The 21,336-nt window shown below is 43.9% G+C and overlaps 9 protein-coding genes across 11 annotated transcripts; 5 read left to right on the top strand and 4 right to left on the bottom strand.

The window, feature by feature from the left end:
- The first annotated feature begins 27 nt into the window (after positions 1-27).
- Positions 28-697, top strand: LOC111071027. The gene has a single exon (XM_022362120.2). It carries the CDS (start codon positions 179-181, stop codon positions 626-628), a length of 450 nt encoding a protein of 149 aa, XP_022217812.2. The 5' UTR covers positions 28-178; the 3' UTR covers positions 629-697.
- LOC111071024 (proteasome subunit beta type-5) lies at positions 635-1,732 on the bottom strand. Its single transcript, XM_022362116.2, has 2 exons — positions 1,490-1,732; positions 635-1,428 (listed from the first exon to the last, which is right to left on the bottom strand). The coding sequence occupies exons 1-2, from the start codon at positions 1,634-1,636 to the stop codon at positions 736-738; spliced, it is 840 nt and encodes a 279-aa protein (XP_022217808.2). The 5' UTR covers positions 1,637-1,732; the 3' UTR covers positions 635-735.
- LOC111071028 lies at positions 1,717-5,530 on the top strand. The gene is made up of 3 exons (XM_041593264.1): positions 1,717-2,475; positions 2,528-2,914; positions 2,968-5,530. The coding sequence occupies exons 1-3, from the start codon at positions 2,416-2,418 to the stop codon at positions 5,344-5,346; spliced, it is 2,826 nt and encodes a 941-aa protein (XP_041449198.1). The 5' UTR covers positions 1,717-2,415; the 3' UTR covers positions 5,347-5,530.
- Positions 5,531-5,953: 423 nt separating this feature from the next.
- Positions 5,954-8,050, bottom strand: LOC111071026 (deubiquitinase DESI2). Its single transcript, XM_022362119.2, has 5 exons — positions 7,896-8,050; positions 7,417-7,609; positions 7,042-7,350; positions 6,896-6,984; positions 5,954-6,827 (listed from the first exon to the last, which is right to left on the bottom strand). The coding sequence occupies exons 2-5, from the start codon at positions 7,552-7,554 to the stop codon at positions 6,743-6,745; spliced, it is 621 nt and encodes a 206-aa protein (XP_022217811.1). The 5' UTR covers positions 7,555-7,609; positions 7,896-8,050; the 3' UTR covers positions 5,954-6,742.
- A 568-nt stretch (positions 8,051-8,618) lies between these two features.
- LOC111070956 (transmembrane protein 170A) lies at positions 8,619-9,932 on the top strand. Its single transcript, XM_022362023.2, is given in 3 exon segments — positions 8,619-8,961; positions 9,027-9,444; positions 9,446-9,932. Coding segments are annotated over 2 exon segments (393 nt in total). The 5' UTR covers positions 8,619-8,961; positions 9,027-9,222; the 3' UTR covers positions 9,617-9,932.
- Positions 9,660-10,892, bottom strand: LOC111070954 (crossover junction endonuclease EME1). The gene has a single exon (XM_022362021.2). It carries the CDS (start codon positions 10,850-10,852, stop codon positions 9,923-9,925), a length of 930 nt encoding a protein of 309 aa, XP_022217713.2. The 5' UTR covers positions 10,853-10,892; the 3' UTR covers positions 9,660-9,922.
- A 79-nt stretch (positions 10,893-10,971) lies between these two features.
- On the top strand, positions 10,972-11,402 carry LOC111070957 (H/ACA ribonucleoprotein complex subunit 3). The gene is made up of 2 exons (XM_022362024.2): positions 10,972-11,114; positions 11,177-11,402. Exons 1-2 carry the CDS (start codon positions 11,061-11,063, stop codon positions 11,315-11,317), a joined length of 195 nt encoding a protein of 64 aa, XP_022217716.1. The 5' UTR covers positions 10,972-11,060; the 3' UTR covers positions 11,318-11,402.
- Positions 11,329-12,888, bottom strand: LOC111070955 (transmembrane protein 223). The gene is made up of 2 exons (XM_022362022.2): positions 11,753-12,888; positions 11,329-11,690 (listed from the first exon to the last, which is right to left on the bottom strand). Exons 1-2 carry the CDS (start codon positions 12,153-12,155, stop codon positions 11,398-11,400), a joined length of 696 nt encoding a protein of 231 aa, XP_022217714.1. The 5' UTR covers positions 12,156-12,888; the 3' UTR covers positions 11,329-11,397.
- On the top strand, positions 12,636-21,092 carry LOC111070951 (activating transcription factor 7-interacting protein 1). 3 transcript variants are annotated; one of them, XM_041592778.1, is made up of 6 exons: positions 12,636-12,829; positions 16,175-16,320; positions 16,376-19,370; positions 19,430-19,872; positions 19,936-20,939; positions 21,002-21,092. In XM_041592778.1, exons 2-5 carry the CDS (start codon positions 16,218-16,220, stop codon positions 20,382-20,384), a joined length of 3,990 nt encoding a protein of 1,329 aa, XP_041448712.1. In that variant the 5' UTR covers positions 12,636-12,829; positions 16,175-16,217; the 3' UTR covers positions 20,385-20,939; positions 21,002-21,092. The 3 variants fall into 3 exon arrangements, with proteins under 3 accessions (XP_041448712.1, XP_041448713.1, XP_041448714.1); XM_041592779.1 differs by lacking the exon at positions 12,636-12,829 and adding an exon at positions 15,263-15,344; XM_041592780.1 differs by lacking the exon at positions 12,636-12,829 and having other exon boundaries at positions 16,173-16,320.
- Positions 21,093-21,336: the final 244 nt, after the last annotated feature.

Genomic DNA, 21,336 nt, shown 5'->3' with positions numbered 1-21,336 from the left:
TGGTCTATTTGTGCTTGCAAATTCTCAATTCTAAACAATCGTCAGCTTTTTGGGCTATATAAAACATAATAAATATTGAATAATTTTTCGGGCTGGTTGTCCACTGGCCCCGCCGTTGGGACCACATAGTCCACGGGAAGAACAGTTCCATCACCCACTGGATTTATTTAAAACAGAAATGCAAAATTTCAGTGCCCAAGAAAAGTATTTAATTGCCAACACTCTCAACTGTTGGCCTGTGATGCTGCAAGGACACTCTGTGCTAATTGACCTACGAAATGAGACTTCTGTAGCTGGAATTATTGATGTAGCCGACGGGCATATGACCTGTGAGCTCTCAAATGTCGTTCTCATTGATCGCAATGGCGGCCAACATCCTTTCGACAATTTTATGGTTCGCAATCGCATGATTCGTCAGATTCACATCCCAACCGATATTGACGCAGCGCAAGAGCTTCGCCAGGCAATGGAACGTGGTGTCCTGCGACGAAAGCGCGTGGACGGAGGCAACACCAAGCGCACCTTCAAGCAGAAGCGAGCCGAGATGAGACACAAAGAGACTCTGGAGATGATAAGCCAACAGAGATCCGACAAAGAGAAAAACCAATCCAATATACAAAAAGGATAGCAACCATTTACCCCGCTATTTTTTTTTATTTATTATATTCCAATAAAGTACAAACTTCGTTCGACTGGATGATTAATATTTTCTTAGAATGAACTCCACAAGCCCTTTTATTGAGCCTGCTTTTCGCTCTGGAACTTGTAGTGCAGCTCCATGCAGTCTGTGTTGGAAACATTAATCCATCCAGTTGGGGTCATGTGGTAAACACGGATGATTCCACCAGAGTAGGCATCTCTGAAGGTGGCATGGTAAATGGCACGCTGTCCCAGGTCTTGTGCCTCCTTATCCTGCAAGTCCCAGCGGTAGCCAGAGTCGAGCACGCCATAGGCGAACAAAGAGCCACTGCCAACGGAAAATAGATTTCCTGGCGTGCGAGAACCCTCAGAGTCCACATAGTACAGGCCAGGACCACGCTTATCATAACCGGCCAGCATCATGCCCATGCTGAGACCCATTCCCTTGTACTCGTGGGCAATGTTTGCCATGATCTTGCTGGCTGCGGCTACCGAGATGCGTTCCTTGTTGCGCAGCTCGTGCAAGCGGCATTCCTTCGACAGGACACGATCCCAGTAGACACAATCGGCAGCACCACCGGCCAAGGTGCCCAGCAGAAAGTCGTTGATCTCCACAATCTTCTTCATTGTCTGCGAGCCAATGTACTGACCTCCAGTGGCACGTGAATCCACAGCTAAAATGACGCCTCCTTGGTACTTGAAGCCCAGGGTTGTGGTGCCATGATCAAAGTCGATTTTAATGCCGGTTTTGCCAGAATTTGCTTGAATCTGATTCAAGTTGTACATAGGCTGCAAAGGTACGAGCAAATATAAACTATCTTTGATGGTTATGCGAAATTTCCACTCTTACATTCTCAAATGGCGGAGCAGCCAGTGTGTACGGGTTCGCCAGGTTGCACGAAAACGTCTTCAAGTCATCATTTGCATCGGCCGAGTTCCAGGCAGTGGGCTTCATGTACGAAGCATTGGAGATTTTACAAATTTCAGCCAGTGCCATTTCTCTAGATGATTTTTTTTAGTTTTAAAAATTCACAAAATGCGGATGACAAACAAAAATTTGTTTCAGATGACAGCCAGTGTGACCGCAGACTTTTAGTTCAAATATACCCTCAAAAAATTCCAGGAAAATCGTAACTTTTTTGCGCATACGGTAACTCTAGGATAAACCTGTTGCCAATTTCGCTTTGGCTTTCTTCTTTTAGTTTCTTTTAGGCCTGGCTTTGGCCAAATTATCTCTCGTTCCACATAACGTAAGCAAAATAGTGCAAAAAACGGAATTTGTAATTTGATTCAACAGCAGCATGTGCGAGTACAATCTTAGCTGAAACTAATAAATGTGTTAAGGGCGCGCAATTGAGAATCGAGTTACAAGTAAATGGATCGGATCGTAGTTGTGGCAAGACGCAGTTTCAAGCTGGCTTTAACCTGGGGATTAAGTGAAATGTAGTCACTCCGAATATATATGTAATTTAATTGCAGAGTTGTTGTTTTAATTAAGAGGAAAGAACATTCTTCGTTCGGTTTGAAATCAATTATGTTGTGATAGGATTGGTAAAACGGTTTTACGAACGAGTATTTTGATTTTGATTTGAAATTGTAATTACTACGTGTACGCCATTACGTACTCGTACATGGCAAACACATACAAGCAAACACTTGTATGTAATCGCACGATTGACAGTCTTGATGTCTGGCTCCGACAAGATCAATGGTCAATGGCCGTTGCCATCTGAGGTTTGTTAATTCGATTGCTTGTGTCTTGATTTCGTGCAAACGATGCAGCATGGATCCACCCGCATTCAGAAACAGGAAGCTCTGCCAAACGCCATATCTGGTGTAAGTTCAGCAACGGCCAAGTTGAGTGGTGCTTAACCCTTTTACCTTGCAGCCCGACTCTAGCAACTGGACAGCCCTGCATGAGGCGGTGGTCGCAGGGGACGACCGGCGCTTGGAAGTTCTCCTTTCCACGAATGCAGACCGCATGGCCAAGGAGTCAAGTCTCGGGAACACCCCACTCCATGAGGCGGCCAGTCGAGGCTTCAGTCGCTGTGTTAAACTGATTTGCACACCCCCACCCTCAGCCAAGGCGCAGCCCAAGGAGAAGAGCAGGCTCAAGTCAAGGGTGGCCAACACAATTGAAGCCCTACACAATAGCACTTTGGGGGTTGTCAACCACGAGGGCCTCTCGGCCCTGCACTTGGCTGCCCAGAATGGGCACAATCAGAGCTCCAGAGAGCTGCTGATGTCCGGCGCCGATCCCGATGTGCAGAACAATGTAAGCGAAACGTTTCATTTGTAAATTTTTACCAATTAAAATATGTTTTGCAGTATGGCGACACTCCGTTGCACACGGCCTGCCGCTATGGCCATGCCGGGGTCACACGAATTTTGCTCTCTGCCTTGTGCGATCCGAACAAGACGAACCTGAACGGAGACACCGCCCTGCACATCACCTGCGCCATGGGCCGAAGGAAGCTAACCAGAATCCTTCTCGAGGCTGATGCTCGTCTGGGGATTAAGAACGCTCAAGGGGATTGTCCAATGCATATTGCCATCAGAAAGAACTATCGCGAAATAATTGAGATACTGAATACACCGAAGAAAATCCGAAATCGCAAGGAAAAGCCCAAGGAGGGCAGCAGGTCCGACAAGGATAGAGATAAGGAAAGGGATGTAGTGGATAAGGGCATTAATTGGTCGCCCTATGGCTGCCACTATTTTCCCGATCCGCGCGCCTTTCCCTCACCAAAGCTGGAAACCCTGCCAAAAGATCCACTGAAGCCGGGCGAGCAATATTTTCTGGATCTGGCCGGACACATACACAAGGGACCCGTGAGCGTGGGCAACACCTGCTACTGTGGCCCCTTCTTCCGTCACATTGAGAACAAACTGAACTGCAACCGCAAGAGCCTGAAGAAGTACGTGAACAAGACCAAGGAGCGTTTGGGTCACAAGGTTCAAGCCTTGGCCATCAAGACCAATGACCAGATAGAGCAGCTAACGCGAACAATGATCGAGGATCGGCTGCGGTGCGAGAACAAGAGACAGCACCTGAACGAGTTCCTGCGCAGAGGGGAACCCATGCGATCCACATACGATAACCAAAACAAAAGTTCAAGGATCGAGCGGACACTTTCGCGGTGTCGAAGCCTGGAGCTGTTGGAACTGGATAAAAACTACGAAACTGGCAGGCTCACCAACTCCAGGAGTGTGGATGTTCTGGAGGATCAGGCCGTAGAAGCTATTGTTCATCAATCACCCGAAGTGGAGCTCGATAGCGATACCGATGACGACTCAGATACGGCCAGAGGGGATGCTGCTGTGGATCTGGTTCCGTGCCGGGCGGAGGCCGAACAGACGCAAGAAGTCGAGCAACTGGAGCATTCGAAGCTCGACGAGCTGAAGCTGGATTTCCTGAAGGTGTCGGAACGATTGGGTGTTCTGCTGGAGAAAACCACGTTGATTATGGAAAGGGATAGCGAACAGGAGAGCAAACATCAGCTTTCCTCGCTCTCTCCTCCGTATAAGCCAAGTCCCGGAGCCGAGTCAGCCCGTCTGCGCGAAGACAAGGAGAGTGTCAACAGCCCCAACTTTGATGAGTACACGCACGTGCTGCGGCGCTATCCCAACTCCAGTGAAACATCAAACCCCTCCCAGAACTCCAACAGCTGGGACTGGGAGGCGTCACCGACCGGCAGTCATCCACCCCCAGGCGACTATCACAAGTACTATCATCGAATCGGGCGCGGGGAGAACATGCTCAACTCCGTGATCAAGGCATTGAGAAAAGACGCCACCTTCGCGGAGCTGAGCAAGGAGGAAGCTGCCCTCAACGAGAGTGCGGACAGAATCTGTGGAGATAAGTTATTGTACAAAGAACAGGCCTGCGAAGCAGCAGCCCTTGGTCAGCCGCACTCTAGCGGCCAGAGAGGGGTCTCCAATCTAATTAAGAGACAACCTCTCTGTCTGGAGGATAGTTTTCCCACCATGCCGAATATGTTTTACTCGAACCCAATTATGGAGTACGCCGAGGAAGCGGAGATCAGGCAGAATGGCAACGAGGCGACCGTGGGCAAAGTGGAGATCAGGAACAGCGAAATCAAATGCCTCAAAAAGCCCAATATGGGTCAGGTCAGAGGCATGGTGGCCCAACTGCAGAGCACAATAGACTCGAATCTACAGCCCGGACAGCGGCAGGACTCACCGCCTGCAAATTTGATGTCCTCGCGATCGCCGTCCCATCTGAACAACAATTTCCAGCACATTGAAGCTGCCTCGCTGAACCCATCGCCAACGTACAGCATACCCCACAGAATTGTTCCCCAATTTGGCCTCCCCGACAGACACATACCCAAAGATGCCTACTTCCATGAGCTGCCACATCGTCCCCAGCCCCCGCCCCCGCAGCCTTCGCACAGACGGATTAGCTCTGGCTACGTACCAAATGGAAATTTCTATCGTAATGGGGAGCAACTCTATGCGGGACAAGTGCTCACCACTGCCCAATCCAATATATCTCTGAGCGGAGAATACGTTAATCGAGCCACCTATAGGCCTCTTCAGTCGCCCCGTTCCCAAGGAATTGTCACGCCCAACCCCAGCACACATCCGATTGCCTGGCAGAATCGTCTGCCACCAACGGACGATGTCGATGTGGAGGAATTGTCAGCCATTGGCATATACAATAATGTCTCGAGTCTTGTTTGAGTCTTAGGGCGTTTAACCGGACAAGGACTATCGAAGTTTTCCCTATTGTACAAAGCTAATCCTAATATATTTATCATAATTTTAATCACATACTGTACTAAAACAAAACAATTAATTTATTTTCAATTGGTGAATCCTGTCCCGATGGTTTTTAAAATATATACATAAATATTCTACGCAAAAGTGTTTGGCATCTTATGGGATTTATTTAGGTGACTTTGGTACCATCTCAGAATCTTGACAGCTTCCCATAAATAACACATTTCGGATTTGAATTTTAAATACTACGACTATATTAAATAAAAGAGGTACCACTACCACAATTAATAAATTTGAAATATTTACTTTAGCAAGCATTGTTGAAATCTTTGTAATGTGAAATTTATGCGTAGCAGGGGTGAAGCTGGACGGAGCTTAAGAATTTTTCATATTTCTACGAGTATTTCTAGATATATTTAGGCTACGAAATAGACCTGACTTTATTTCATATCATTATAATCATCAATTAGTAGTAGGACGCTGAATGAAATCCAAAGAATTGTTTTCGATCAAAATATATTTTTTTCTTTAAAAATGTTTAATAATAGTATTTATGCATGTGTAAATATCAGAATGTCAAGTACATATATTTATTGATAACAGATCATTTTGGTGTTTTGATAGACATATGCGGCTGCTTAATGAGAGCGCTCTGTATAATGCTACAACGAATTCAAACAGAAAACTATTTCCATAATCGAGCTCCGCTGGTGGGTCGGGGAATTCAAAAAAGTAAAATTCCCCCCACACCCCGGTTGACAAAAGTAAACCAGTAAATTGGGCAACATTTGATATCGTTTACCTATATGTATGTTATGTCTGTTGTTGTTGTTTTTTGTTTTGTTTGTTAGTACAATTTAGCAAGTGCCTAATAATGATTTATCGATGTTTCTTTCAGTTGTTAATTTAAAATTCTATAAATGACACTGCTGCTGCTGACTGCGCCTGCTACTTAAATTTAACCGGCCACTTAACAATATCTTAACTCTGAATAGTCGTATTACAAATACAAATTACAATAGCCAATAATTTAGTCACTTCGCATGTATGTATATGTATCTATGTATCTATGCATGTACGTAAGTATGTATATGTATATATCGCCTAATTAAGTCTATTAATAATAGTTTTTTTTTGTTTCTTGTTTTTTGGATTTGGGTTTGGGGCGTTTCTTGGCTTGGAAATGAACGTATGTATATATGCCTATGTAAATTTGAGTAACGTAACCCATCACTTCGAACAATTTAACTTAACAATGTTGGTCTTCGGACTGCAATTGGGAGTGAACTTTGTTTTATGATCGCTTGTGGGGTGTTCGCAAGTGATTTTCGTATTTTTCGATCAGGTCTCAAATGTCTCAAAGGGGACTGTTGTCGGAGTCTTCGCGCTCTTGGTTATGTGTGGTTATGCTCTGCTGCAGGGCATTTGGTGTTAGCCACTCTCTGAAATCAAAAGCAATAACAATTGGCGTACAGGACAAAGGCGCAATGAGGTTATAGATATCGCTTACTTGGGCAAACACCTTTGTAGAAATGGCACACAGGAGCTGAAATGCGCTAAACGATTGACCCAGCTAGGTATTTCTTGGCCGCAAAGTATCTGGAAAGAAAAGTACGTTATTATTGGAATTTTATCAGGTAATTCGGCTGACCGCACCTGTGTCAAGGAGCCAGAAAAGTGATTGCAATTATTGTTCATAAGGTGGTAACGATCGCCGCGAAATTGATTGCCCAATTCCTCAACAATCCGGCGCACTTCCTCGTACGTGAAGTCGGTGCAGCCGATTTGAATGCTTTGCCGAAACTGGAACTGGTCCCCCAGTTCGTCGTGATCTCGCGGAGATATTTCGAATACCCCCGTAAAGGGAAATGGATGTCCGCCGTAGGCGAATTCAGTACCGAATGCTTCTACACCGGAGTGGAATACGCCGAGACCAATTGACGTTGTGTACTCATTGATCCAGTACTAAAAAAAAACAAAAAATAACAAATCAAATTAGAAATTCGTGGAGTATCAAGTGGGAATACCCACCATGTCGTAGACGTTGAGAATTACAGGCTCTCTAGTCCCCATATTGGATGGCAAGAGCTCCTCATTGCCGATCTCGTCTTTTGGAACACTGAGACAGCTCGGAAACGACAGATTGCACGGCAATCCGTTGGAGAACATTGATTAAATGCGTTGTTGGTGTGGTTGGACTGAATATATGTACTTCTTCAACAGTCTGCAAAGAGGGGCAATTAATTAATCTCCATCGCGACACAGGCACATAAGTACACATATCTATGCATGCGTGCAAGCATATTGCTGGGCACTATATCTGAGTCTCCCCGTCGATCGGTGGAGTCGCCACACAATGCGTTGCGTTGCACATTAACGCACACATATGTATGTATGCACATTTGTACGTAAGTGCGTAAGATACATAAGTATAAACACGACATACAATTGTATGTACATACATATGAATGCGGTACAGAAATGTGTCATAGCAGGTTAGAGCTACTTACACCTGGTAAGGGCCTGTTAGCATCCCATTCTCTGAACCAAAATTTAACAAATTATAAGAGGCAAAATTATACTAAAGTTTAGCCTTTCAACTTCCTTTTGTTTTTAGTTTACACAAAATTTTTTGTTTATGGATTGGTTGTCACTAAATGACAGCTCTCTGAACTAGTTCTTGCCGTCGATAAGTCGATATCGATAATTACCGAGAACAAAGAAAAATTTGCGCGCAGAGGTTCTTCTTCTTTCTTTTTGCGGAAAATATTTTTGTCTTCTTCTTCATATTTGCGGAAAATTTTTATTCTTCTTCCTTTTGCGGAAAATTTACCTTCTTTTTTTGCTAGTTTTTTAAATAGGGTGCCAGATGGTCGGAACAGTAATGAAACGGAATACATGGGGCACCCGAAACTGCGAAGCACAAGTCTGGCAACGCCACAAAAAACGACGTCACATTCGTTTTATGTTGTTTTTGTTTGAACCTTTTTATGTAAACAATAAAAAGGACTTCTGAAAATCTTGCCAATCTTGTTGTAAATTTATGTATCTATCGGATATAATTTTTTGTTTACGGCTGAGAGGGCCAACTAGCTAGTAATATTAAACGGAATATCAAAATCGAGGAATATCAACGTTTGAATGGTAACATTTCTGTTAAATTTCCGTCAAAAGTTAATGGATTGGTTCATTTATGAATCACAGCTGACTAGTTCCGAACTGGCCCTGCCGTCTGTAATAAGAAAACACACAACACACGAAATTTAACAATAATTAAAATAGATTCAAAGTGTGTTTTATTTTGACAATATTGAACGACACCCACCCCCCACATCCAACGGTAGGACAAACAGTATGACCTAAAGACTCACTGCCGCGAGCAAGTCGTCAATTGAATGTCAAATCGATTGCTTGGCAAATAAAAAAAATAAAACAAAAACACTTTTAACAAGAAGGAAACCGCAACCATGTTATAACACGGATTGCAGTTATCAAGCACGTCACAAAGTAGTAAGAAAGTGCATTCCGGCCAACAGAAAACAAGCTAATGAGGGCGGGGTGGGCACATGTGTGGGCGTAAGTATTGAAAGAGTCTGCCAAAAGGTCAACAGAACTGAAGCGAGATCCACTTACACTTACAGGTCTATGAACGTCACTTGATAGTAGCATTGATAGGAACAGTGCCCCTCGGACCACTTCGGAGGAGCAGTCAATAAGCACAGCACACCAATGACCAACTCAGAGAAACGGAAAAGCAATAACTAGCAACGTAATTAGTAGCCAATCCAGCCCGAAATTCTTCCAACAATCCAAGGTCAGAATCACGCTTCGCCCGTCATGTTTTCCGAACCGTATGACACCGATGAGCTGGACACCATCGCCGATGTGATGGGACTGCGCTCACAGGCTCGCCTAAACACATTTCGCGAAATGTGGTACCACATATTTCTGTGGGCCCTCTTCTCATCCATTTTCATCCACACCTGTGCCGCTCTAGTGGCGTTTGTGACGCTACGAAAGCATAAATTCGGACGATTCTTCTCTATACTAATTCTGGTTAATGGGATTCTTGTCACCGGCTTCTAGTGGCATCATTAGCAGTGCGGTAATTGCTTTTGTGCATCGTGCTTCCAGCCTGCCCATGTCGCCTATTTATGCAATGGTTTGGGGTCTTGGACAGACCATAGTCTCGGCATGCCTGGGCTTCACTCGAATCTTGGCCACGCTCTAGATTATGGACTGAAATTTCATCATAGAACTTTTCATGTAGCATACTCCGCCATAAGTTAGAGTTTATTTTGTAAGCATTATCATACCTTTTTTTAATTCATTGTTCACAGAGCATCCGGACAGATGCCCGACAACAATTATAACAAAATCATTGATATGCGTCTAAGAATATTGTGATTTTTAAATATACATACACACATATACTATATACGACCAGAGGAATAATGTAAAAAATTAAGCTCTTACTTTAAATATTTACTCCAATTGTACATACGATAGCAGCCGAATACACGAGCAGATTCTAAAACTAAATCAGCGTATTGGGATCTCTTGCATTGTATAAAGTGAATAGTTTGTTGCTGAGAACGTTTCCTATGCGTCGTTCGGTGTGGAGGGGCTGTGGTCCATTGCAGCGCTTGATCTTTAAATCAGCCAGGGACTGCACAGCCGTGGGATCATCGGAAAAGTGGTCCAACAGTTGCTTGGGACAGGGATATTGGGCTATAATGGATTCGGCCACCTCGAGCGTGACCAGCGGCAGCCGGTTCAGATGCTGCTGCCATAGACGTCCATAGCCATTGCCCTGCTCGACGCGGACGCATTGTTTCTTGTCGTTGGCCAAGTACTTCTTGAAGAACCCCAAAGATTCATCGCGTTGTTTTTTGTACGGGGCCTCGGCAATTGCCTTTGTATAGCGTTGGAGCAGGCACAACAGCTCTTGACTCTCAGGACTTCCCAGCTGCTCCACGTGAAGTTGCTGCAACAGTTGGAGCTCGATCAAGCCACTGGGATCCTGATTGCTCGAGCTGTGCTTGCTGTGACGCAGTTTCGGCAACACCACCGTGTATTGGCAGTTGGGAAAGGCGACCTGCAGCTCGTGTCCCAGGCAAGTTCTTTGCTCCTTATGAGAGTGATGCAAATTTGCTTCGGTTATCCAATGGAGGACATGATTTTCCGTTTTCCAGACTTCGTCCAGGCCAGAACCGCTACTTCCTGGAACTATTGTGTGCTGGCCCATATTGCGCTCCCAGATGATACATTTTCCGACTGGCAAACTGCGAATTTCATAGCTCAAGTCGGCCGAGTTTATTTGCTGCAAAAGCTCCTGGCCAACAGGAATGTCCAAAAAAGCAGCGTCTATAACCATACGCACATATTTCTGACATTCTCCTGGTTTGATTCGCTTTTGTTGATCCCTCTTATGTTGCTTGTGCAGCTTGTCTGATTTATTCGACATTTTTGCGCCATTTATAAACCAAGAGTTGGAAAACGTAAGTCGTCAACATCGATATGAAATTTCTTTGTGAGCATTCGATTGGTTTCTCACGTGCAGCCGATGTTTCATCCCTGCCGTTGCGTTAACAAACACTGTACTCATTGAAAGCAAAGCACGCCACACGTGTTTTTTTATTTACTGCGACAATTTATTGAATTTTCTCACAAAAATGTATCTCATGTACACAATCAACGAAAGCGGCAACCGCGTCTACACGCTGAAGGTAAGTGCGCTGTGCTGCAACTTTTCTGATTTGTTAAACTACATTTTTCGTCGATATTGCAGAAGCGCACCGAGGACGGCCGTCCGACCTTGTCAGCACATCCAGCCCGTTTCTCGCCGGAAGACAAGTACTCACGCCAGCGCATTACCATCAAGAAGCGCTTCAGTCTGCTGCTCACCCAGAAGCCAGAACCAGTGTACTAAGTCTGAGTTTACGTTTAATTAGGGTACATGTGTATTTACAAATAAGTTGCAACATTTTCAATGAACTAAACAAATTACTTTCAAATGCGTCGCTTTAATCCCGCCGTGTAGTCAAACAGTTGGGGATTACGAAATTCTCCACGCATATCCAGCACGTAGTAGAGTGTCCTTTCCTTCACCTTGATTGGTAGTTGCACTCTGGCCATTGCACGAGACTCTTGCGCTGAGATGCATTTAAGTGGGACAGTCATGATACGATTGCGGTTAAAAGGTCCATAGGTAACAAAGGAGACACTCTGACCGCCCTTGCGTAGGATGAGGAAACGCACGGAGCGAAGCGTAAACATCCAAACAGCAAACAGAATTCCGTAGCCTATAAATGTACAAGATATAATTCGAATCATACCATATCATCTATTGCAAATATGTACGTACCAATCAAAAAGCAGCAACCAGTGATGGCATTCCTGTACTTATTTTCGCCCAGATTTATGCGCTGAAACCACTTCAGCTCCTCCCCTGGATTCTCCACCACGGGCGCATCCTTTAGCGTTGTAAAGGCAAAGTGGGAAAGATATGTCCAGAACACAAATTGGCATATTCCGAAAAAGTTGAGCATCTTGTAGAACCTTGGATTCTCATATTTAAAGAGGATTAAATCCTTTGGCACGCTTGTGCTCACATCAAAAGGCGCAGCTCCAGAGGAATACCTTTTTATTGCGCCAGCCACCGGCGTTTTGTTAACCACAACCGGAACTGTTAGTCGAAAACATTGCAGGCTGCGTCTTGTCAACAAACTTGCACCCTTTCTTAGGGCGAAGTTTATGAGATTACTCATTTTAATTGATATTTCTGTGAATTTATCTGCATTTATTATAAATCAAAATAACCTACAATCTACAGATGTTTATGTTTTCATGAATCGGAACTGGTTTCACACCACCGCTTCAGGGATGGCAGCAAAGTTTTGTGGCTACAATACGGATCTAAATCACCAAGTGAACTTACAATTTTAGATACTGATTAAGTTCAGTATTATTTTATACATGTAGAATTTGTAATTCGAGTGCCAACATTCACAGGGCCAAAGAAAAATTAAGCACTGTCATCCTATAATTTTTGTTGGCTCACTTATATGATCAAAATTGTTTTCCTGGCATCTTCCTCTGGCTTCGTTCATTAAAAATGGTTCCGTCTGGTGGCACTCCCCACCCTTGGAAGCGAACAGATGTTTTGTTTGTGATTTGGTTCCAGTACTTTTGGTCTAAGTGGTAGAACTGGTTCTTTTTTTACACTTTTGTTGTTGCTGCTCTTATTTTAGTCACTGTTTCATCCAGAAGCGGCATCGGACGCGGATTTTCCTTACGGATTTGTAAACAAATCTGTTTAAAAAAACTGTCAAAAGGGTTTAAACTATTGGCTATCAATCGTTCTCAGCTTGGGTCATGGTATAGTTTGCCTGCTAAAAATTTTGAAGCCAGTTAGTAAACACGTTTATCGGGTCTTAAGAGGGTAAGTGCACATTTTCTTTGAAACTATTGTATTTTTAAGTTGAATAAGGTAGTGTATTAGTGTTGGCGTTAGAATATAAGCTACAAATTTACTGGTTTATTGGAATTATAACTTGTGTGATCCAATTTAGATTGGTTTCGCTTGTTGTCATCTACTATGGGTTTCATTCCCAAAGCATTTGTTTGTGTTTTCAGAGTTGTCAGGTAGTTTCGTATCGGGTATGTAGATATGTATATAGGATCAAATCAGATGTATGTTTTGACCGAATATATTGAAAAATCGACGTAGTGCCATTGGTGTATACACCTGAGCTTCAGGGGCTTAACAACAGCCATTAAACATACATTTAATATGCCAAGGTGTCTGACTTATCACCGGTGGCAACCCTGCTCCACAATATGGTCACAATTATATATGTACATATATATGTATTTGCATTTCCATTTTATTTAATATATCACCACCAGACTTTCAGACTTGGCAACCATGCAAACAATAAAATGTTTAATAGATGAATAAAAATGTGCCCCTTTTGCTTTTACTTTTGGCTGAGGCTAGTTTGGTTGCGGTTTTTTTTGGTCGCAGTTTGTTAGGTAACATTATGTTAGATCCTTGGAAAGAATGATATGAGGAATGCATGAATGTCCTTAGATCCCTCAAATTTTCGGGAACGTAGATATTTTTCAACCTAACCTCACTTTGTACCAAAATCGATACGTAACCTAAAAAGAATGTGAACGCGTTGCAAAATTGCACACACACACAGACACATTCTGATATACACACGAGCTCACACACACACATCATTGCTTAAGCGGACGCAATCGTATGTGTGTGTGTGTGAGCGAAACAGATATAATGGACATAACGCCCAAGCGGGTCCAGAACGAGCCATAGCCGAAATTAAGATTTTTAAAGCCAATTGTCCAGTTTGGTTTTTTTCGTCACAAAAATGCAAAGATAAATGTATGGCTGTATCTATGTGCTATGTTTGTATGTGTTTGTGAAATCAAACATTTATGAGTACATCAGATAGTATTCGATACTCTTTTATATTATTAGGAAATGGTAATGGGAACCTATCATAGTTTCAGTTTTTACTTGGATCATTCGCATTCAACTTCCCTGGTAGGACCAATGGTTAGCCCTAATAAAAGATTCGACCAGAAAATATGGTACCCTCGCCTCAGTTTGTATTTGCGTCTGTCTTAGTTGTTGCTTTTTCACTCTGCTGCTGTATCTTTCGGTTCGTCTCATCTCATCGTCCGACGACGCCAACAACAACGATTTTTTCGTGTTGTATTCGGTGCTACGCGAACTTTATTCAATTATATGTACATACATACATACATATAGCTGCGTATATATATACGTACGTATATATATTTGTACCTCTTATTCTCTCATACTCTCTTCGCTTACTCTCTCGCCCTCATTCCATCTCGCTCGCTCTTCAACTCTATTCTAAACCGGTATCCTGACGAGGTCCTAACTGCATCAAAAACCTCTAAACCCTAGATTCCAAGTCTTAAGATTAAATTTGGTATTTGGTAGACATTATTTTCATAACCCCAACTCGACCCACCCCATCCCTCCCACTTCTCTATTATAGCGACTAGATTTACAAACAAAGCTACATATGTACGTTTATTTGCCTTTTAATTTTGTTGCCCAGGTTATTGGTATTTTCTGCTAAATAATCTTTCGATTCGGAAAGAACAAAATATAAAAAATATTTATTTAATTTGTGCCCCCCCCTACACTACCATCACCAAATCATACGGTCGTCCCGCTCTCGCAGACTATTCTCCCACTTTACCCTCCCACTCGCACACAATCAAGCGCATGTGTTTGTAAAAACACTGCGTTACCTTTGCCATTATTTCACTTTCGTTTGCTTTGCCTTTTCGCTGTTATCAAAACGGCGCGGGGTTCACTCGTCAACCGACGAAGATCCCTGGTCAATTTAAATTTTAAAACCCCTTACCCCGTACAACCTACCAGTGGAGCAACGACGTCATGAACGAGACTGCCAACTTGCTATGGCCAAACCCGTACAACGTCATTGCCTTTCGACTCTAGGACATTTGACTATATGTACATACAACTATGGTCAGATTTCACTGCTGCCCACCAATACATTAAAGACATTACAGACATACATACATACATAATGAACGGTCGGAAAAAAGCGTAAGGGCTTTAAGATGGATGTGAAAGTGATTTCCATTGTAGAATCACTATCGAGTCTTATCATCCCACTTTGACACGCCCTCTTTCCCTAGACCACCACAACGGCGTGCGTGCTCTCTCCCTCTCTCGCCGCTTTCAGCCGCAGCGATTCTCTCTTTGCGCTCGCCGTCAGCTGGTTTGATGTTCGCTTCGGCACCATGTTCAGTGGTGCCGTGAACTCGGCGAGAACTGTCATTTCGATTTCTTCAAGTGTAGTAGTTAAAATAAAATAATAAAATACCACACAAAACAATTCAAGCCCGTCCAAGTTTTCTTAAAATAAGTAAGTCTCCTCAAACAATAATTCGTTATATATGTATATACATTCTTAGTGAATGCAAAATATAAAATGCACATACAAATGTACATATGTACGAATATCTTACATACTCTCACACACAGTACATATCTGACATAACCTAACCTCACTTTTGTTAGCATTGATAGCGACTATTCAGAAAAAGTTTTCCTTTACGTCCCGTCCCAGCCTACACATTGAGTATTTTTCGCCTTTCCTCCAGTTACCTTAATTTATCATTCCTTCTCTTCTTTTTGCACGCCGTTTCTCTTGCTTTGCTTTGCTTTGTTTCTTTCTGCTGCAGTCACTTCGTTGTTGTTGTGCCGACCAGCGAACGACCGACCGACATACCGCGTTCGGAACGACAACACATGGTTTGGTTTGATAGATACACACTGAAACCGAAATAGCGCAAAGCGTCGGAATGAAAGCTGGTGGTATTGAGATATATTTCTGGTTTGGAGTTTGGAGTTTTGGGATCAGTAGTTTAGTAGTGTGACTATCTATTATTAGGAAATAAAAACAATAACTAAAAACCCCATATCCGCCTTGTCTCGCTCAAGTATATTTGGTCTAGGGTTCTAGGGTTTTGCACCTTGAACGTTGGAAGACATAAGACGTGCTTTAGAAACCCAGTTCTCGACCTTTCAATAAGTCAAGCCGAAAACTATTGAAAAAGCTTGCACAAGCTTTTTCCTTAAAGCTTTTAATTCTTTATGATTTTTAATTTGGGAATAAATAATTTACTTTGTAAAACCGTTTTATATTTGATCCGGCTAACAGTCACCGATATTCCTTTTGACATTTTTTAATAGTTCAATGTTTTGCAATTGAAACAAATAAAAAAACTCTGATAAAATGATGGAAATAAGTCAAAATACGGAATTAAAAGAACTGTCAACAGAAGGCGCAATCATGGGAGCAATCCAAGAAGAACTCAATGATGATGCCAGTCCCAGTGGTAAGTAAAAATGGAATTTAAAAGAAAATATTTTGTATGCAACAAATTGTTACAGAAATCGGCAATGGATCGAGACGGTCGTCCAGGGATGACGAAGATTTAAAGGAATTGACTAATGGCAGCGAAGCAATAGCCATCGCCTGTCTTAAGAGCGTCAAAGCTGATGATAAATTGACAGTAGGCTTGGAAGAAAAACGAAACGCTGGAAATGACTTGGACGCTTTGCTGGATAAAATCAGTTCAATTGTGGATTGCCCCAAGGATTCGCCAGATTCCGAAGAAGAGGCTGTGCAAGAGCCTGAGGCGACAGTCGTTGAGATGCCAACAGTCGATGGCGATAAGGAAAAGGAAATCAACCCTGCTGTCGTCAAGGAAAACACAGCTGATACAGAAGAAGAAGAGAAAAAAGCTGCCGCGGGTGAAAGCAGCGTGACGCGCGATTCGGTGGAGAAAATCCAAACTGAAGATAGTGCGGAAGCGATTGAAGATCCCGTGCAAGACCAGAAAGATACTGAAGAGCTCAAGGACTCCGCTGAAGCTGAAAACGATGGCGAGTCCTTGGAAAAAGTGTTAGACAACAAAGAAGAGTCCGAGTCAGTGAAGGAAATTGAAGAAGAAGAAGCATCACATGTGGAAACATCTGCAGAGAAAACCAATGGGGATAGTTGTGACGCCGAGAGCAAGGCAAAGCTAAACCAATCTACGGATGATATCTTTATGGATGCCCTGGACAGCATTTCGAGCTTAGATGATTTTGGGGCCACTTGTTCCCAGGAATTGAAGAAGACGCAGACATCCGAAGAGAAACCCGCTAAGGCGCCCAAGACTAAAGTGATTTCTCGTGAAAGTCTAGCAAATGATCTGGATGACATTTCCTCAGATGAGGATATTCTCAAAGAAAAGACCCCTGATAAGGATCCCTCCAGTATACCAGTCATCGATTTAGATTCATCGGATGAGTGTATTGTTTGCGAGGATAGAGTTGCCAATTTAGCTGAAGATCAGAAAAAGGTTACAGATGAGATTACTGAAAATAAGGAGGAAGAGAAGGACACCAAGGAGACCCTAGGAGATACTACCTCAGCTGAGCCAATGGACGTTGTCGAGGAAGATAAAAAGATAGCTGACCCCGAAGATACTCAGCAGCCAGAGGATGAAAGTCAGACGGAGGAAAGGATGGAGACCACGAGTACCGTAGATGATATGGCAAAAGAAGTAGCTGGAGAAACCGATAAAGATGCGGGCGAAATGGCGGCAAAGGAGGCGGAAGATAAAACTACAGAAGAGGACGAAAAGAAACCGACGACTAATGGTGTCACAGAGAGAGAACCAGAGATCCCACCCAAGACATTGTCTGATGGGAGGGGCATGGAATTGGAGTTGTACAAGGGAAAAATATCTCCCGAAGCAGCTGCCAAAGATGCAGACTCGGATGATGAAGTAATTTTCTTTGAACCTATTGAAAAGCCCAAGGATTCAGCAGATCCAAAGGAAAAAAAAGAACTTAAATCAGCAGTGTCCGGCAGTATGGAAAATGACATAGTTTTGGTGTCGGAGGACGAAGAGGAGGAACTGCCTCCAAAGAAACCCGAAGATAAGGGAACGAAGGGCTCCGAAAAGGAGTCCTCCTCGCTCACTCCAAATGACTCCAACATGAATCCAACGGAGTCCGCTGCAAGCAAAGATCTCCAAGCGGACAATTCCGACAATGCATGCGATCAATTCGAGAAGATAAAGCCACAAGATAAGATAAAGCCCACTGCCACGGAAGACGGAAACAGCAACTCGAGCAGCAATCTCCTGTGTCCCGCTGAAGATGTCGAATCAGATGGGCCCAAGGCTAGCACCGCCGAGAGAGCAAATTCTGATGTAGAATCCGAGACGAAGCCCGATGCGGATGCGGATACGGAGCCGAAGCAGTCACGCATATCCAACGATGGCAACGAGACCGAATCCAATTCCACTGTGACCAAGCGTAGCCACGATTCCTTAGACTCCAGCCCCGCGGAAGGAAAGGAGGGGATTCCCAGTAAGAAACTCAGGACTGATGACTCCGATTCGAGTAGCTCCAATGATGGCACACTTCAAATTGACTTGGAGGTACAGGAGAAAGAGGTGGACTCCGATTTGGCCAAAAAGGAAGACCCAGTCAGCGTAAAGGACCAAAAGGAGCTAAAATTGGAGCTAAAACCAGAGCCAGAGCGCCAAATCGATGTTAAGCCGCTGCGTCTGGAGTTCCTAAAGAGCTTTCGCAAGAGCTTTGACCAAATGACTCGCAATGATCTGGAAGAACTCGTCCTCCAGAAGGTCGTTGAGAGTATGATGGTGAAAAGCGAGTTTGCGGATATCCGCTCCCAGCTGGACAAGTACGAGAAGACTCTTTCCATCTATCGTCGCAGGATAGCGGAAGTATCAAAACAGTTTCTCGACTTGGACACGGTGCACAAGCGGGTACTGAAGGATCTGGAGACCAAGAATGCACATTTCACGGCCCCGGTGAGAATTACACGAGCAGTTGGACTGCAAGTAGGTATTCCTTTCAAGGTCATGAAGCCGAATGCTGCTCCCAGCGCTGGAGACCAGACACATGCTGCGGGCAGTATGTTGGCGCCTCCAAGTAGCACTCCTTCCAAGGCGAGCACATCTCCTATGCGATCGCCGTTGCAGTCAATGCGGGCAGCTGGTTCGGGCGCGAGTTCCAATGCGCATCAACAGCAACAGCAACAGAATCATCAAAAGCAAAACCAGCCGCAACTGCCACCGCAACGCTCCTCAGTTTCCTACAATCAGTCTCCTGCTCCCACTGCCACTGCTCCTGCGCCTCCGGTACGCAGGGGATGCATGCAGAAGATTACTCCACAGCGACCAGTCCCTGGAATCGGATTCCCAGCGGGCCAGGTGAACACCCAGTCCAACAATTGTCGACTACAGAGCTCTCCCCCTGGAACTCAGAGGCCTATGCATGCCTCAAAGCACACAGGTAGCACTGCATCGGCAGCTGCGATGAGGAATAGGAGTCCTTATACGACGCAAAAGCAGCAATATCAAGCGTAAGTCATCCGACTACAAGGTTTGCTCCTGTAATATAATGTCTTCTATTTCCTCGTAGAACCCGCCCTGTTCCTGGTCCCAGTCCGGCTAAGCAGGGGCCAAAGTGTGCAACTAAAGTGCGCTCATTGACTCCAAAGGGAACTGGTATCGTCTCTGTACCCGTTTCCTCAACTAGCAGCAGTGGAGGACCAGGCGGCAGTGCTCTCAATTATGGCCAGCAGCAACCAAACCTGGCTCCAGCCAAGCCCAAGGAGAAGGCTGTAATTGATCTCACAGACGAAGACGATGCTGCGGCAGCTATGGCGGCTGCCGCTGCAGAGGTCAACGCACATTTACGGCAGTCATCCAACATGGCCGTTAAGCGGAATTCTCTGGGGGCAACGACGTCTGAGTCAAGAGCCACGGGAGGCCGTACAGCTGCTAGTGGAAATACTGTGAGATTGTCGCCCTTGCAAATGCCAAGAGCCAATGCCAGACAAATAGTCACCAATAACGGTGGAGGTGAGTCCTGAATTGAATTGGTGCCTTTGATCGATTTCTGACTCGATTCGACATCTTTAACAGGTCAGCGCAATTCCCTTGGATCGAATGTGACGATGCAAATTCGGTCGGAGAACACGCCGCCTGCCCCCACTCGCTTGAGGTACTCGCATCCAGCGCCGCTGCCATCATCGCCTGCACAGCCCTTCAATCCCGCCTGGAAGCTACCGCCGTCTCGGCCTCTCATACGCATCAGTCTTATGGACACAGGTATTGTCATCTCCTGGAATCTGGAGGATGCGAGTAGCAGATTTGCCGACTGCGTAACGTATCAGATATTTGCGTACCAGGAGACTCTACATGAGCCCAGCACCGATTCCTGGAGGCACGTGGGCGATGTCAAAGCCATGCTGTTGCCCATGGCTGTCACGCTCAATCAGTTCCAAGAAAACCAGCGCTACTATTTCGCTGTGCGTGGCGTCGATGCTCATCAGCGCTTCGGATCATTCAGTGTACCCAAGACCTGGTCGTAATCAGGATCATATTTTTAGATTAAGACTAAAGTTATATGGTAATTTAATTTATTTATGGTGGCATTTCAGCTTCTTTTAATGTTTTTATTCCCACATGGAAAATATATTTTTATTTCTTAGTTATATCTGCATCGGACCTATCCGATGATGTTCCAATTAGCCTGAATAATTAGCTTAGATTTAAGGGCCCATTTCTATATGTCAAGTTAAGATTTAACAGTCGTGTAAACGGATAAGTAGGTACTGAAATTTAATTCCGAGAAAATTACGCTAATTCGGATAACATTTATCTTGTCATAGGCCGGCCCAAAGTTTTTAAAAAAAGGATTGATTTTATTTGATTCAGATATTCCCGATAATTAAGTTCTAAACTTACATGAAATATTACAAATATTGAATAAATTTCCAATAAGCGAAACCTTGATCGAGCAAAGAACTTATGGTATCTTTGATGGTCGTATCCGAAAATGATGGTATTATAAAAAGCGATTTTATTTTGATTTTGCCAATTTAATCGGCGTCCTTGGCTACACCTTGCATTTTCTATATACATATGTACGTATTTAGAAAAAATAAATACTTTCGAGTACAATAATTTTCAGTCATTTTAAACGCAGTCAATGGGCGCGTTCACCAGGACCACTTGATCAGCGATCAGTGATGGATTTCTTAGGATAGTACTGGTGAGCACACATGATTAGTGTTTTTGATGCAAAAATGCATGCATCAGATTTTGTGAAACGGATCCTAAAAGTATTCTTGATCTCTCGTGTATAATGGATAGCTTTTGGCTGATATCGATAGCTGACATATCGCTTAGAATATGCACAAAGTGAAGAAAAATAAATTAACAAAGCCAAATTGAGATAAAATCATCAAATTAGCTAAATACTTTGATTTTATGAAGAAATATTTGAATATTACGTGACTGTTTTTTGGTTGCGAATCTTCG

Source organism: Drosophila obscura, unplaced genomic scaffold (assembly GCF_018151105.1).
Source record: "Drosophila obscura isolate BZ-5 IFL unplaced genomic scaffold, ASM1815110v1 contig_186, whole genome shotgun sequence".
Taxonomy (NCBI): Eukaryota; Metazoa; Arthropoda; class Insecta; order Diptera; family Drosophilidae; genus Drosophila; species Drosophila obscura.
This window is presented reverse-complemented; position numbering and strand designations above follow the sequence as displayed.